At 41.0% G+C, this 15,637-nt stretch overlaps 1 protein-coding gene across 1 annotated transcript; it reads right to left on the bottom strand.

The window, feature by feature from the left end:
- Nucleotides 1-11,240: 11,240 nt before the first annotated feature.
- On the bottom strand, nucleotides 11,241-13,545 carry LOC142884717 (ADP/ATP translocase 2). Its single transcript, XM_076020561.1, has 4 exons — nucleotides 13,331-13,545; nucleotides 12,019-12,505; nucleotides 11,784-11,924; nucleotides 11,241-11,662 (listed from the first exon to the last, which is right to left on the bottom strand). The coding sequence occupies exons 1-4, from the start codon at nucleotides 13,439-13,441 to the stop codon at nucleotides 11,505-11,507; spliced, it is 897 nt and encodes a 298-aa protein (XP_075876676.1). The 5' UTR covers nucleotides 13,442-13,545; the 3' UTR covers nucleotides 11,241-11,504.
- Nucleotides 13,546-15,637: the final 2,092 nt, after the last annotated feature.

The following is a 15,637-nucleotide window of genomic DNA, read 5'->3' as shown; positions in this document are numbered from 1 at the left end:
ATTTCCTGGACAGACACGGCACCGGCGACTTCTGAGTGTCCGTTGGAAGGTCGGGGTGTTATTTCCAGCGTTGCTGTCGTCGTTGTTTTATATTTTTTTTAATTTGTGGTTGCTAAACTCTGTGGCTGGTTGCCTCTAGATTTCCTGTGGAGTCGCTTTTGAGTGGGTGAACACGCCAGACCCCGGGAGAGATTGGGATTTCTGGTTTCTCCAACAAATAACTAAAAAAAATAAAGCGCAGATTTGGACCAGCACGTGAGGAAAGCAAAGAAAAATCTAGCAGGCACGCTGGAGGAAAGCGTGAGGCTAGTCCGCAGTAAAAGTAGCACATTATTGAACATTTGATTGGGCCTGTCTCCGACGGTGTGCGTATGAGCCTGGACGTGTGCGGCTCCCATTCCTAGTTGTCGTCGTCGCCCCCCCGATGGCGACTTTGCTGCATGCTAGTGCTAATATTTGTTGCCACACAGCACGTGGAGGGTGAATCTCATGCCTTAACAGACGATGCACTAAATAAATATGTAAGCAACTGCCCAGATCTATTTTCTTTCTTTTCGGACAGTACTGCCACGCGTACGGCACACAGCTCATGGTGTTTGTTGTCTGTTCAGAGTTAAACACTGCCAAAACTAATGTTGTCACTTCGTAGAAAAGGAAAAAAAAAAACACAATAGGCAGAGGCCGAGTGTCTTCTTTCTCAGCGTGTAAGTGTGTGTGTCCAGTAACCAAGCATTCCTTCATTCCACCTAAATTGTTTTTTTCCCCCAAATTTGACATATTTCGTATGAACACATACAGTATATCAAATGCACTATTGACTGTAGCTAGATGAGTACAACCAGCTTTGTGGTATCATTGGTCTAAATAGTAGGTTAAGTAGCTTGATGTTGGTTTTTTAAGATATTTCATTTCAGACTTACACTATCAGTCGTTTCTCGATCGCGCTCATTATTATTTATTTTATCTTTTTTCGTTTTTGGACTAAGACGAGTAGCCAATCACAATATAATCTGGATGAGGGCGAAGGGCTCATCCTGCTCTCTGTGGACTTATTGTATCATAGGGTGTTTGATTAGCAGACCGGGCTCAGAAGGGGGACAACAGAACCTTCTCTCCAGTGTGTCATGATGTGCTATAGCGTGCCCCTCCCACCCCGTCAAATGCTTTCCACTTAGTTATATTATATTCCTTATACTGCTTCAGCTACTCGTGATGTCTTGATTCTTCCTCTCTCTCTCTCTCTCTCAATCCCTCTCTCAATCCCTCTCTCTCTCTCAAAAAAGTGTAGAGTAAAAGTGTAAAAGAAGTGGCAAAGGTCTCCTGGGGAGGAGGGGGAGAGGAAGAAAAAAAAAAACACAACAAAACTCCTAATCTCAATCGTGCTTCTTCTAGTTGTTAGGTTTGAATTTAGGGAGGGGGGGGGGACTTTTCTTACAAAAAAAGTCAAAGTCAAGGCTCTTTCTTTTGGGAAATTTCTGTTTGCAAGATGTTCGCGCATATTTTTTGAACAAAAACATGTTGAAACGTAGATAATAGCCTTGAGCCTGCAGCTGTTTGTATTGTGTTTCAGATATATTATTGTTCATGTTTTGTTTATCGTAGTGTAGAGACACATAGGGTCTACAGTACATTGTTGTCCTTCTTGCAGTATGTTTAATTCATGGTTAGACTTTTTTGTTTTTAATATTTCAGGCTTCCTCCTACTTTTTTTTTTAAATGGTGATCATAGTGGTGTTGTTTATACATACAGCTGGATTAAGGGTAGTCGGTTAATGAGTGATATTTGACAGTGTGATATACTATAAGCTTGGCATCCACAAGGAATACTAGTGGCCAGGGCGGCTTCATTTCACTCTAATAAGTGCGTGTTTGTCTTCCTGTTTGTCTTTCACACATTTTTCAGTGGCTTTTTCTTGATTTTGATTTATGCCGGGTACAGTCACACAGAGTAGAGATCAGAAAGAGGAGTTTAAAAAAAACACGGAATCGTTACATAACTGCAGTTTTGGGCCTTTTTACAGTATACATTAGAGCGGAATAGTTCTTACAAAGATACTATATATATTTAAGTATCAGCATCTCCACACAGATAAAGCTTTCAGATAGTTTGATAAAGACATAATTGCAGAGTATACAGTACCTTGTCGGATATAGGGAATACGCCTATCAAGTGCCTATCAGTACATACAGCAACTATACAGAATATTCATAGTTTTTCTCTCCTACATTACACAGATACAGTATATACACAGTGGTCTATTGAGAATATAGTATTTATACTATCACCGCTAAGACCTGGTGGTTGTGTGTACATCCTAAGATAACCCTTTAAACTACCTGAAGTACTCTATACATATACAGTGAAGGCTACAATGGCCTCGTTTATTTTTTATCCTGTATTTATACAGCTCCTGGAGGATTCAAAGGCAGATTTTCTTGAGGGGGGGGGGGCATTTACTAATAATCTGACTTGTTTTTGTTTTGCCCTTCAGGCTGCTCCGTCCGACTGCTCTTGACTTTAAAAATACTGTCTGCAAACAAGTCATCCACTGTACTGTACGTTTGTGGCGGGTAAAGATGGGCAGTGGCACTCTGTGAACAGCAGAGGGCGCCGCACATCAAATGCAAGAGGTTAAAGTTCATCAGCAGAGCCGGTTGAGTCATTTCAAGATCAAAAAACCTGGTCTGGAGTGAACGCTGCCATTGAGCGCCGCCGCCACCGGTGTCCTCTAACCTCCACGGTGAGGCCCCTCCTCATGCAAGCCACTGCCCACTTCCCCCCCGCAAACATTCACTAAAATCTAAGCCTTGTAGTTTGCAAGCAGCGTGAAATTCGTCAAGGGCAAGCACGGAGTGGCGTGAAGAGAAAAAAAACAAAAAAAAAGACAAATCCAGAAACGAGGGAGCCGCTCCTCGAGCGCACGGCACGAGCATCAAACTTGGAGGCAAAAAGGAAAATGAGGGCCTGTGTGTTTTGGCAACTGGGAGCACAAAGCATTTAAAAGTCTTTAAATGGCTGGGTTAGCAACATGAAAACAAAATGAAAATATGGTAGAATTTTAACCCAAAAAAAAAAAGTCAGATAAGCAAACAAAAAAAAAACCTCACAAGATTCAGGAGTGAGTGGCTGCAAGATAAAAGCTTTTGGGACGGCTTATTATTCCATCCCCTGTGGACTAATTACCACAGTTTTCTCTCTAACCTTATCCAACCTAGTTAGCGTGCCAAATTTAGAAGAAGGGGAAAGACATTTCTTCCTTTTTTTTCAAATTATGCCACCATTGTTAAATTGAACCAAGCAGAGGAGCAAACTCTTTTTTTAAAAAAAGAAATCCTGGGAAACTTAGATCGAGCCTCTTATTCTGCCTTTGAATCCTCCGTAAAACATAGTTTTCAAAGTAAAATAGGAGAAAACAGCTATGACTCACAAATGCACATTTTTACGGCTTACTCTCATGTACATGTAATGTTAAAGTGAAAGCGATTATCGATATAGGCAAGGTCGTACAGCTCGTCCCGACTCCGTCGCTCTACTTCACACGCAGCCAGCATCAGATTCTAAAATTTCGGAGTTTAAGCTTTACACACACACACACACACACACCCAGTTCAGGTTTTCAGATTTTTTTAAAGAACCACACCGCTGAACGAAGCTACGAAGACATCCAGATTTTATTATTGCTATCTCCATACATGCAGTTCAAATGAGCTTTTTTTTTTTTTTTTTTAAATCTTTCAATGACTCCTCCTCGTCAGTCCAAAGGGAAGCAGCCGCCTCAACACAGATCTTTTCCTGCAGGGGGGGTATTTAGGGTTTTATTGTTTTGCATGGAGCACGAACAATACCTTCAGTGTTCCCTTTTCTCAATTTGGTGAGGGGACTCTTTGTGTCAACGCTCCCTCTGCTCTAGTCCTTTTTTTAATTTTAATTTTTTAATTCGGCTTCGTCCATCTTAGTTTGAAAAGTGTTTGGCAGCCTAACACCGTGCATTCCAACTCTAGTTCAAAACATTCCAGCCCTGAGTGTGGCTTTTTCTTCGCCACATTTTAATAGAATTAAGCAGGATTTCATTTTTCTCAACACCCCATTATTTCACAGAAATAAATCAGTAGTTTGTTGGTTTAAAAAAAAAAAAAAAAAAAAAAATTCAATAACAAATATTTCCCATCACATCAAAGTTTCTTTTAGTCCTTTTTTTAATTGTATTTTTTCTGAATTTGCAAGCAAATTCTCGAAGCCCGGTGCTTTCAAGTGGCGTGAAAACGTGGATAAAACAAAATGCTGTTTCTCGACGTCGGCATCTTTCTCCTTCACAGTGCAGAGATGTGAAACTTACAAAGGAGCTGTTTCAAATCAAGCAACACCTAAAATAATAATAATAATAATACATAAATAATTGTCACCTTTTTCCTTGAACCACCTGAGGGTCCCAGTGGTGATGATTTGTCAAAACAGGCTCATGATAATCAGTGGAAGACTAGTGGAAGAGGCTTGGGGAGTGTTTTATCAAGGCGATGTTTGTTTTCTTAAATACCAAAGAAGGGTTGAGATCATTTTCATGGGGGTAATAACGTCTGTTTTCCATCCGTGTTGGCTTCCTAGTGCAGGATTCCAGTGCTACGCTTGTGTGTTTGCCCCTCTTGTGTCTCTCTCTTTTTCATTTTCTTTTCTTTATTACAGGATGCTCCTAAGTATGCACCTGTATTGTCACATGATCGGTTGTTTATAGTTTTGTGGTTGTGTTTCATTTGCCTATATTGTAGACCAAAATAGATGTGTTTATAATTATGATTTTTTTTTTAAGGAAATGCAACAAAAAATAAGAATGACCTGAGAAGACAGTAGATGTGAACTTGTCACGTTTAACGTGTGTAAGATTGTAAAAAGGTTGCATTTAGTAAACGATTGGTTGCATTTTTTTATACGCAAGTTTCAGAAATCAGTGTCGATCTGTTTACTTCCACATTGGATTTTATCAAAACAGTTTCACAATAGCAGTTTTTACATTTACATATATATATATGTGAAATATACATATATATGTTGATATATGTATGTACGTATACATACATATATGTGTATTACGTACATATATATGTATGTATATATGAATATATACATACATATATATTGGCACCTTCTAATATTTTAAAGACTGTCCCTGAAATCCAATCTGACGTCCGGACTTGGAAAATATTTAGCCATTTATACTTGAGATGGACCAAGTTGTTAAGTTTGCACATATTTGTAGGTTGTTTGTTAAGCCAAAAGAGAGGAGAGAGAATTATTTAAAAAGAAAAAGGAAAAAAAATCTGAATCAGATGTCGCCGCACGATGAATATTGAGTGGAACCAAACCGCAACACAGACTTAGATAATCACAGTACGATAACCAGATGACGGTATATTTTTGTAAGGTTGACACATGTCAACCCGGAGTAGAATGTAAACACATTTGGCACAATTTGGGCGATATTTTCTTACTGTAAGGTCTCAGTCCAGCTGAATCTGCTGTACCTGCTCCATCACAAGAGAGAAAGAGAGAAACGTCAAAATCACTAGAATTCAGGAGATGAACCGCAGTCAGAGACAATGTCTTAATCATTCACAGTACCAATCAGATATTACACTAGTCCTAAACCAGTTTATTGTTAATTTCTCACCTGGCTTTCTGGCTTTTTGCTGCCATATCTTGTATGTAGATGCTTTTGTAAACATGCACTTGAGTTGAACTTTTGAGATGTGCTTATAAATATGTATATTTGTTGGGCTCGATTCTTTTTTTGTCTATGTTAGCTCAATATTTTTATTATTTCCCTTCACAAAAAATACTTCTCTACAGTTACTAACTTGGCAGAAGTGGAGCTGTTGTAGTAAAGGTAGTTAAAATCACAACTAAGCAAACCCTGAATTATATGCTGCAGTAATGTGTTTTCAGTTTGTTTGTTTTTTGGGATTATTTATGCTCCAAGTTGGTTTGTATTGTACTATTATTATTATTATTATTATAATTATTATTATTATTATTACTACTACTACTACTATCATTATTACTATTATTGTTGTTGTTATGAAACAAGCTTGTTTGAAATGTTTTTGACTGCTGTTATAAAATAGGGGATACTGTTTTGGTTTTTTTCCTTTTTTTTGTTTCTTTTTCCTTTTTATTTTGTCGATATGTGTGTGCAAGGACGTTTGTATTAACATGATTTGTCAAACACTGGACTGGAGTGAATTTTCCAACATTTCCAAGTTGAGAGATGTATTTGACAGACATAACTGCACAGACAACACCCGTCAGCACAGATGTGAGGTGACAGACGAAGCGCATCCTTCCAGCTTGACGGGGGAGGGCGGCTAGCAGGTCAGCCTTTGTCCCGTTCAAAACAGGAAGCGCTTTAGACTTTCTTTCCCTTTCTGCTAGTCCATTGCATTCACTGGGTGATGGGAGGTAATTCTATAACTCTATATACCGACACAACAGGAAATATTTGTAGGCCTTCCTTCCAGATCCTTCTAAGATATTGAATGGTGACAGATTTTTTTTTCGTTCTTCTTTTTCTTCTCCGTCTTTTTTTTTTTTTTTTTTTTAAAGATTGCTCTCGCAAAGTGTAAAATAAAGGGATACCACTTGACACCTGTCCAGTTATCAAAAACCCACCGGATGCGTTCCTGCTATGGTAGAACCGTCATTTTGCTCTCATCACGTCACCCAAGACTTCTTGAACCAGAAAAGAGATTTGCACTAGACTTATGTTGGTCTTCTTCTATCCAAAAGCAATATAATCCACTCCACATGTTTTGCCGCAAAAACCATAGCGCCTGACATTCGCAATGCAAGTCAAACAGATTTTGAAAAAAAAAAAAAAAAAGTACAAAAATCGGTCACTTGTTGTTTTTTTGTAAAGAAAGAAAATGCACATCCACATGTTGTTGTTTGTAGCATTTTGTTGAGTATCAGTGTCCAGATTGGAGGGGCATTAAAAGTGTTGTTTCCTCCTGTGATCTATTTTTTATTTCCTACTTGTTGTTTTTTTTGTTTTGTTTTGTTTTGTTTCTTGGACAAATCAAGCAGCTCTGAAGCGAGACGCGGGATGTATGAGGGATGGAAATTGTTGGGTTTTTTTTCCCCACGAGTCAAACGATCACTGGTCTTCACCTCAAAGAACACACCGTCATCATCAACAAGTAACACAAAGTACCAAAAGACGAGCCCAGCTGTCTACTCGCCGCACGTACCTTTTCCCCTTGAGACAACACGCATCTTAAGCCCGCATACACGGTCACCTCTGCCACCGACACAGAGGGAATGCTTTAACGTAGTTTTATACATGGAGAAAACAAAAAAATCACCTTGGCTGCACAGAAACACAGCGTCATTGGCCACGCGTCATTGCCGAATCTGCGTCTACCAAAATTCCTATCACGATGTCACTCACCAAATACCCAGATTCTTACTCTCAACGTCGCCTTTTGTTGTTTAGTTCTTCCCGATGGATGGGTGTAAAATTCTTCAGAAGCCACAGGCGGCGGCGGCGTCAGAGGCACTTCGGCCATTGTGTATCTGGATGTCGTAGCTTTCCTGTTCCCACCGCTCCGTGGTGTTGTTGAAAGATGTTGCGGTTTGTCTAAATATGTTGCGTGTTTAGAGGAAGCATAAGTATGTGCCTTCTTGTAATCTCCTTGGTGAGCTTGTTATTATTGAGAAGCTGAAGCCAGCCAATTGTGTTTGCACTAAAAACCAAATTGCTTTTGTGATGTAGAACTATTTAAGCGAGCTTGTTGCGTCACTTTAACCGTACAGTATGCATGAGGGTGAAATTGGTAAGTCTAGGGCTAGAGCTCTCATCTGTTGACCTGTAAAACCAGTGCAGCTTAGAGGATCTTGTGAATAATATCTTGGCTTAGTTTCACGTTCAGTTCTTTCAATTCCATCTCCTTGCTCGTCAAAGTTTGTCACGATTTCAACAGATAAAAGAGGAAAAAAAAGTTAAAATGTTTTAAAAAAAGAAAAAACAGGAAAAAAAAAAAAGGCAAATAACACATACCATGAATACAATACAGCTTTTACTTTCACATGCCACAGTCAGAGACAACACATCTGCAGTAGAGATATTCCTTTCTCTCAGTCCATGGGAATGCATGAGTATACGAGGTCGCCTCAAGACTATTGGTCTAATTCATTTAGGTTGTTTTTGATTTTTTTTTTTTTTTTTTTTTGAAAAACTTGTATTATTGACATGTTTTGTTGACATCAAAGAAAAAAAAAAAGACCTAAATGCTTTGAGTCTTATAAATGCACCTTATCCATGTCAGTCCATGTGGGAAATAAGAAAAAAAAAAAGGCTGGCAATGTAATATCTCTGATTTAGCACCTTACTACACAGCATGTTTTCACTTTATGCCAGTTTAGCTCTTCTTCCATATATATGATTTCAACAGTAAAATTTCATACTGTGTGAAAAGTTGTTTTCATGGGATGTGCCAAAGTTTGGAGGCGATCTCCCACATGTTTATGCTTATCATTTTCTTTTTCCTCCTTCAGTTATAGCAATGGTATGTCGAAACGTTCCTATAACAGTGTGTGGAATCGATTTATCTCAGCAAACAGTATCATTAACTTGCCATCTTACAATAAGCCCTGTATTTCACATATATTTACCAGTGATGTGTATTTGTTATTATAAAGAAAATAGCCGTAAAAGCTTCATTATGTTACATAATATTGTGACTTTTTTCGAAAAACTGTGAAGACTTATCTTGCATATACTTTATACAGAAGTATTAAGCCTTAATACAAAAGACTAAAAAAAGTGTGGAAGAATAAACTGATTGTTGCTAAGTAAGGATGATTTTTGTAAATGTTACCAGCACTTTTTTTGTAATTTTCACTCTCTGAGGTATTGTACAAGTTCAAGCTGTTTGTGAAGTTTGATTATGAAGGAATAAAAACTAGTACTTTCCTGTACTTCACAGAAAGTTCTGTCCGTGTATTATTTTCAGTGGTGTTTCTCGTCAACGCTCTGCTAGGTGACCTTTAGTCTCTCTGAATAATCAGAGTAAACACTGAGCACATGACCTTTTCACGTGACTCCGCTACCGTCATCAGAGCGCCTTTGTGAGACCGACTGTGACAACCAAACCACTGAGCTTTATTGGGGGGGGGGGGGGGGGGGGTTGGCCTGTGAATAAATTCATCCTGCCACTGTGGATGAATCCAAACACTCCGAAGTGTTGAGATCCCAAACAACACACTGGAATGTGTCCCATAATGCACTGAGCAGGAAACACCCTGGATCGGCTGCCAGTTCATTACAAACCCGTCATTGATTCATAAACAATCGCAGCAATCGCACCTCGATTCACACCTACTGTCAGAGTGATTCCAGAGTGCCGTCCAGTTCAGTGGGAGGATGTGCACGCAGCCAACGTGGAAACCTGCGTGTAAGAGACTGAGTTAGTCCTGCAGATAGGTGTGTGCAAGTGTGTGAGAGAGAAAGTGAGACAGAGCCATAATGTCTCTACACAAGAATTATCCTCACCCTGAGTCCTGTGTCCAGTCCACCGAGGCAACACAAGGATCACATTTGCTGGACGACAAGCATGGGAACTGCGAAGTTAACGAAGCAGTGGACGTTCAGCTCCACTCGTGCGCCATAAATCCACACCATCATCACCAAAAGGAAATAAAATGTGGATGCAATTCTGCAGAAGTCGTTAATGCCCACGGTGGTCTAAAAGCACACTGATGTGTGATAACCACGTTCTGTGTCGTGCAATAGAAACAAATTACTATCTGGTGTTAATGTTGGCAAGGTGCAGAATTTATCATAGTCAATTTTTAATTAGATTTTTTAATAACAGGTACTTATCCATCCACTTATCTGTACCTCCTTGCACTTGCGTTGCAATGTAATAAAAATTAAAAAAAAAAAAAAAAAAAAAAAACAGAGGGAGACGATGTAACAAGAGAGAGTTAAAATAAAATGTATTTCAACACTTTGGATTTAATTAGCGGTTGAATTTATTGATTTATTTATGGGTATTCATTTAAAGTGTGCAATCAGGATGTGTGAAAAATGTTTAAGTAAGTGTGTCACTCAGTGTTGAACTGTTAGGCTGTAGACCAAGCACAACATTGCATACTATCAAAAGCTAACTGTTTAACATATTTAGAAAGCACATTATGCATGATTACAACGGTAAAATCTTGAGGAAATATTAATCCGTAGATAATTACAATAAACCTGAAAGTCACAATGAAGAACATGTTTTGCAAATGCAATTAGCAATACACGCTCCCATAGAGAGACTTGGTCTACTTTGGCATATTCGCTTCTCACATTCAGTAAAACTCTTCACGCGTGGGGAAACTTCTGCTAGCCAGGCAGGTTTATCCAGCGCCAAACCAGCTAGCAAACAAGAAACACAATTCAACTTCAACGTAGGAAAGCAGAGGTACCTGCAGCGTGGTTATATCGCCATACAGCGGCCACTGGCGGCACGTTCGCCTCGTGCTTCCCGATAACGGCACACGCGAGCTTCACAGTTGGAGCGAGTGCCCTCTGCTGCCCGTAATTCATATTGCACACCGACAAGGACTTTAAAATACATGACTCCGCCGGAGAGAAAGTTCAGGGTCTGAAGTCACTCGGCCATGGCTGTTTTAGTTTACATACTAAGCCTTTAGCATTCATGGAATAATTCTAGTGGATCACAGTGGTCATGTGACGAGTCGTTGACTCAATATTTAGAGTGTCAAACATCTGCACTGTAGCTTCCGTCACAGCTTGTTAAAACGTGCGAGTTCACAGCCATGGAATGTTTGCAGCCAGTTTCTTCAATTGCTACATGCAGAATTACTGCAATTTGCATATTGATTGAAGAGTATGGAACCAAGACCAATACCATGTGCAAGTCTGTAAAAGGGAGGCATGTCTGAAAACTATAGACAACCCCAACATGTTGCTCAAACAAAACCATTTGATTTCATATTGAGACTTAATAATGGAACAAGGCCTTGCGCCCTGTTGTAGGCCATGACCTGCTTGTTTGGGCTGTTTCAACAGAGGCAACGCTCAGGCACTTCACTCTACAATCCTCGTAGTGAGCAGAAAGGCTCAGGAAGAGATAAGCACATGTAAATATAGCAGTCAGGAGTAATCCACTTCGTGCAATACATTATCCAATCAGAGCTCATCTTGTGCACAAAGGGAAGAGGAGACAGTTAAGATCAAAGCTTAAGGTTGTTCCCCAGAGTAGATTTATTTAGGTTGGGACCATACAAACCTAGTGAGTGACAGGGGGTATCAGATTCTTTATCAGGAATGACATTGGTAAAGAGGGTGTGGAACGTTTAAAATCAAAGATGCACAACATATAGCCATCGCCCACATCTAGGGGTGAGACACTAAATTTGTTCCCATAAATAAGGCAGAATGTTCAGTCCATAGAAATGGTAAGTTATAACATTTAGCCAAATTTGGACAGTGGTGTGACAACAATTACATGACTTTCTTCAGCTCATCGTACAACACCAGCACGAAGGCTCCGCCCATGCCTCTGAGCACGTTGGACCAGGCTCCCTTGAAGAAAGCCTTGCCGCCCTCATCACGTGCAATCTTGCGCCAGCAGTCCATGGTGCCGGTGTACATGATATCAGCTAAAGAGAGAGTGATAAGAGAGTTACTCAACATGCTCACAACAATTTAGTGCAGTACTGATTGTTAAATCTAAACTAGACACGCATTACTGCACGGCACAACACACATTACTGAACTCACCTCCTTTACGCCCAGACTGCATCATCATGCGTCTACGGACAGTGTCGAAGGGGTACGACGTCAGACCGGCAACAGCTGTGACACTCTGTGCAATCATCCAGCTGACCAATATGCTGGTGTTCTTGGGGTCTGGAAGCATACCTGTCAAAAAAGAAGAAAGGTTAAAAAAAAAAAGAAGAAGAACTGAACAGTAAAATGAAGAGTTAAAATAATAAATTCAATAGAATGAACATACTCTTAGCTGTGTCATAGATGCCAAAGTATGCAGCCCTGTAGATGATGATGCCCTGCACGGACACATTGAAGCCCTGGTACAGGCCTTTCACACCATCAACCTTGGAGATCTTGACCAAGCAGTCTCCGAGACCCTTGAACTCCCTCTCCTGCGTACCCTTGCCCACATCAGCGGCAAGACGGGTACGGGCGAAGTCGAGGGGGTAGACAAAGCAGAGGGAAGTGGCTCCGGCGGCACCGCCAGAGGCCAGGTTACCGGCAAAGTACCTCCAGAACTGGGTGTGCTTGTCAACGCCATCAAGGAAGATCTTCTTGTACTTGTCTTTGAAGGCGAAGTTGAGGGCCTGGGTGGGGAAATACCTGATGACATTGGCAAGGTTGCCTCTCCAGAAGGAGAGGAATCCCTGCTCCTTGGGGATGCGAACAACACAGTCCATTATACCCTTGTACTGCTGATCCACGGCAATCTGCTTGCTCGCATGCTGGACCTGTAACGATAGAACAACAAAAGGCAGTTTGGTTTGATTACAAACGGGGAAGTCAGTGCTAGGTGGGCAGCACGTAAAATCAAGTCTTCTTAATGTGACCCAACTACATGACAAACGTAAAAAGTAAAGTGTAAAGCAACACAAGTCGTCAGTCTCTGACTTTAGATAAATGTTGAAATACCTGGCGTATGGTCAAATACAACACCCCACCCACGTTTTTAAATTCACACCCAAGAATGTGTTCAAGATATTTTCTTGTTCGAGAAACCAGTCTTGTCCTGCAAGTCTGAGATGAGGATGTAAAACTTGATGACCCGGCATTGAAACAATGTCCCCGAGGCCCGAGTACAGCCATCTCGGTATAAAGCGGCTAGCTATGTAGCGTCACGCAAATCCTCTCCCAAGTTGATTAACTGCAAACACTTAAAAATGGAACGTTAACTGGTTTGGACTGGTTATGATATCACAAGCTCAAAAGAAAAACGTAAGGGGTTTCAAGTTTGTACACAATGTTCCAGTGTAGCTACAAGCGTTTGTCCTTTGTTAGCTCCACCCGGCTAAGGTTAACGTGGTATGCTAACACTCTCCAGCAAGCTCGTGTAGGTCATTTCCCGTACTGTGATGACCTTAAAATTTTGACAATATAACCCCGTAAACTCATACTAAATCTCAACCTCGTACGTCATTGGCTCAACCCTGACATTGTAACCGTGAAAACGACAAGGCGTCGGCGAGGATAACTCTCTAACTTTCACCGGCAGCTAAGAAGATCACGTTAGCTAGCCGGCTCGCGCGGTAGCAGCTTCCGGGAGGAGACGATCTTACCTGAAGGAGAAGCTTGACTCTCTCGATGGGAGCGACGGCTGTCTTGGAAATGGCAGCTGAGATACCGCCGGCCAAGAAGTCCTTGGCGAATGAAACAGCCGTCTCAGACATGGTGCTGTTTGGTTGCTGGACGTGCCTTTTAGATTAACCAGTACGCAGGATAAACGCCACTGCCCTCTATTGCTGCTGGCCTACACCGACGAAATGGCCGATGTTGAAGCCGCGCAAAGGATTTATGTAACACAATCGTCGCGATACAATACGGGAACAGTCGCTCCAAGGTATTGGCCAATGTGGCGACGTCACGCCGACGCCCGCCAATGACCGTGTCTGCCTCGTGGCGTTGTGGGTACGCGTCACTTTTCGGTAACTGGAGTCGAGTTAATCAGAAAAGTCCAGGTCAGACCAAGATAATGCAAACAAACCAGATGTGCGCAGCAGCCTTTTTGAACAGATTAGCGCCTGCATTTGTTGTTGTGATTTTGCTTTTTAGATCTTAAGCGATTTCACAAAAGAAGACAATTTGTTTTATACATTAGGCCTTGCTTGGGCTTTGCTCCATTTAACAGAGAAAATCGAACGAGGCCTTGTATTCAAGGTCTTTTGCATGCAATTATTTTAAAATGAAAATAAATGATCCATGTTGTAACCATTCATATCATAAGTCTCTCCAAACCGCGTTCTCGGTGCTGTACAGCTACTGGTTCAGTCTATTGTAATGATTTAATGAAATAACTAAAATGTTAGATTTCAGAGTGTGAGCAATGGGTTCTTCGAAGCCACAACCATTGTGGATTGATGATTGTCGTGTGACTTTTGCGAACTCTGGCGTCGGACGGTTAAATAATCTTTGAGTAATGTTCTATTCCATTGTTCCGTCGCGTGTCCGCAGCAGCTCCGCAGACTAGACGACGCGTCTTTTCTTGAGAGGTTGTATCCTGAGTTTCGGCGGAACTTGCAGAACAACGCAAACGGAGGGTCCAGTGTTTCCAAAATAAAAGCTTCATTTAATTGGTTTTAGGTTTCTTTGATGTCGCCCAATAGAGGGCGACAGAAGACTATTGGTGGACACAGAACTTCACACACACACACACACACACACACACACACACACACACACACACACACACACACGGCCCTTTTTGACTGATCATAAAATGACTGTATTACAACCCTTGGACAACAGATTAGACCTGCTGAGTAGACGACAGTAGTCACCTGCTCATAGATAAGTGTGCAAACCCAACACAAAGATGAAAAAGGTGTCTTATTCAAACTCAGGCCGAAGAGCAAACACGTTTATCACCTCATTTGTTTACCAGCGCTGATATTATGTACCTGTAGAAGTCCCGGAGGTGTGTAGCGCGCAGTCCTGACCAGAGGGAGGCGCTGCTGTGGTGTCATGCAAAACGTCCGTGCAGGTTTTCAGCCGTTCTTGAAGGTTGAGTAGTAGGCAACTGGAGTGGTAACTTTGGTAACTGGACGGCCTTTCGACTCTCTTGCAGAACCAGTCTGGCATTGATTGAGATCCTGGCACAGTGGCCAAGAGTCACCCAATTAATTTAGTAAATTGTCAACTTTACTAATGAAAGTTGACAATCAGTCAACTTTCATTAGTAAAACGTTATATCACAACAAAAGGCATCTCACAGTGCTTGAACGAGAAAGACCTGATATGAAAATGAACATTTGGACAACAACATTTTGAACAACACATTTTGAAGGATCTGATACATATTTAGAAAAAGTAATCGCTGATTGTTTTTGCGTTAAACATACACGCACCATTAATATTCCTGCACTGCAATGCATTTTGATGACAGTCAGTGACTGCCCACTTGTATCCATTAAGGCCTCTTGAGCATCCATCTGAACAGGATGTGTAAATTAATCCGCTAATCCCTGTTCTGTCTTTTAATTACAATGGGGACAACAGGTCAGTGGCACACACTTTGCTATTTTTAATGTGTTCTCTTCAGAGAGAAGAACAGTAGCAAGTATACAAGTATTTCAGAGCATCTTTTTATCCATTGGTGTTATTGAAGATTCCCACTGCTATAAATGAACAATATCAATTGCCTGGCCTGTTTATTTAAAGGGAATCCCATCTACAACCACTTTGCTGGTTTGTTTGGACGCTCAGCCTCCCACAGGGCCACAGCGAACAAAACAACACACAGTAACTGTATGTCTGAATAAATAAGTCGCAAGGACACCCTCGGTTTTATAGGTTATGTTTAGAGCTCTATTGAGTTTCTCATTGCTTAAATGTGGGCCATAATCTAAGCCGCAGCAGTGGAACAAGCA

The sequence above is a fragment of the Nelusetta ayraudi genome, unplaced genomic scaffold, assembly GCF_046127955.1.
Source record: "Nelusetta ayraudi isolate G7.1 ecotype Tasmania unplaced genomic scaffold, CSIRO-AGI_Nayr_v1 ptg000011l, whole genome shotgun sequence".
Classification (NCBI taxonomy): domain Eukaryota; kingdom Metazoa; phylum Chordata; class Actinopteri; order Tetraodontiformes; family Monacanthidae; genus Nelusetta; species Nelusetta ayraudi.
This window is presented reverse-complemented; position numbering and strand designations above follow the sequence as displayed.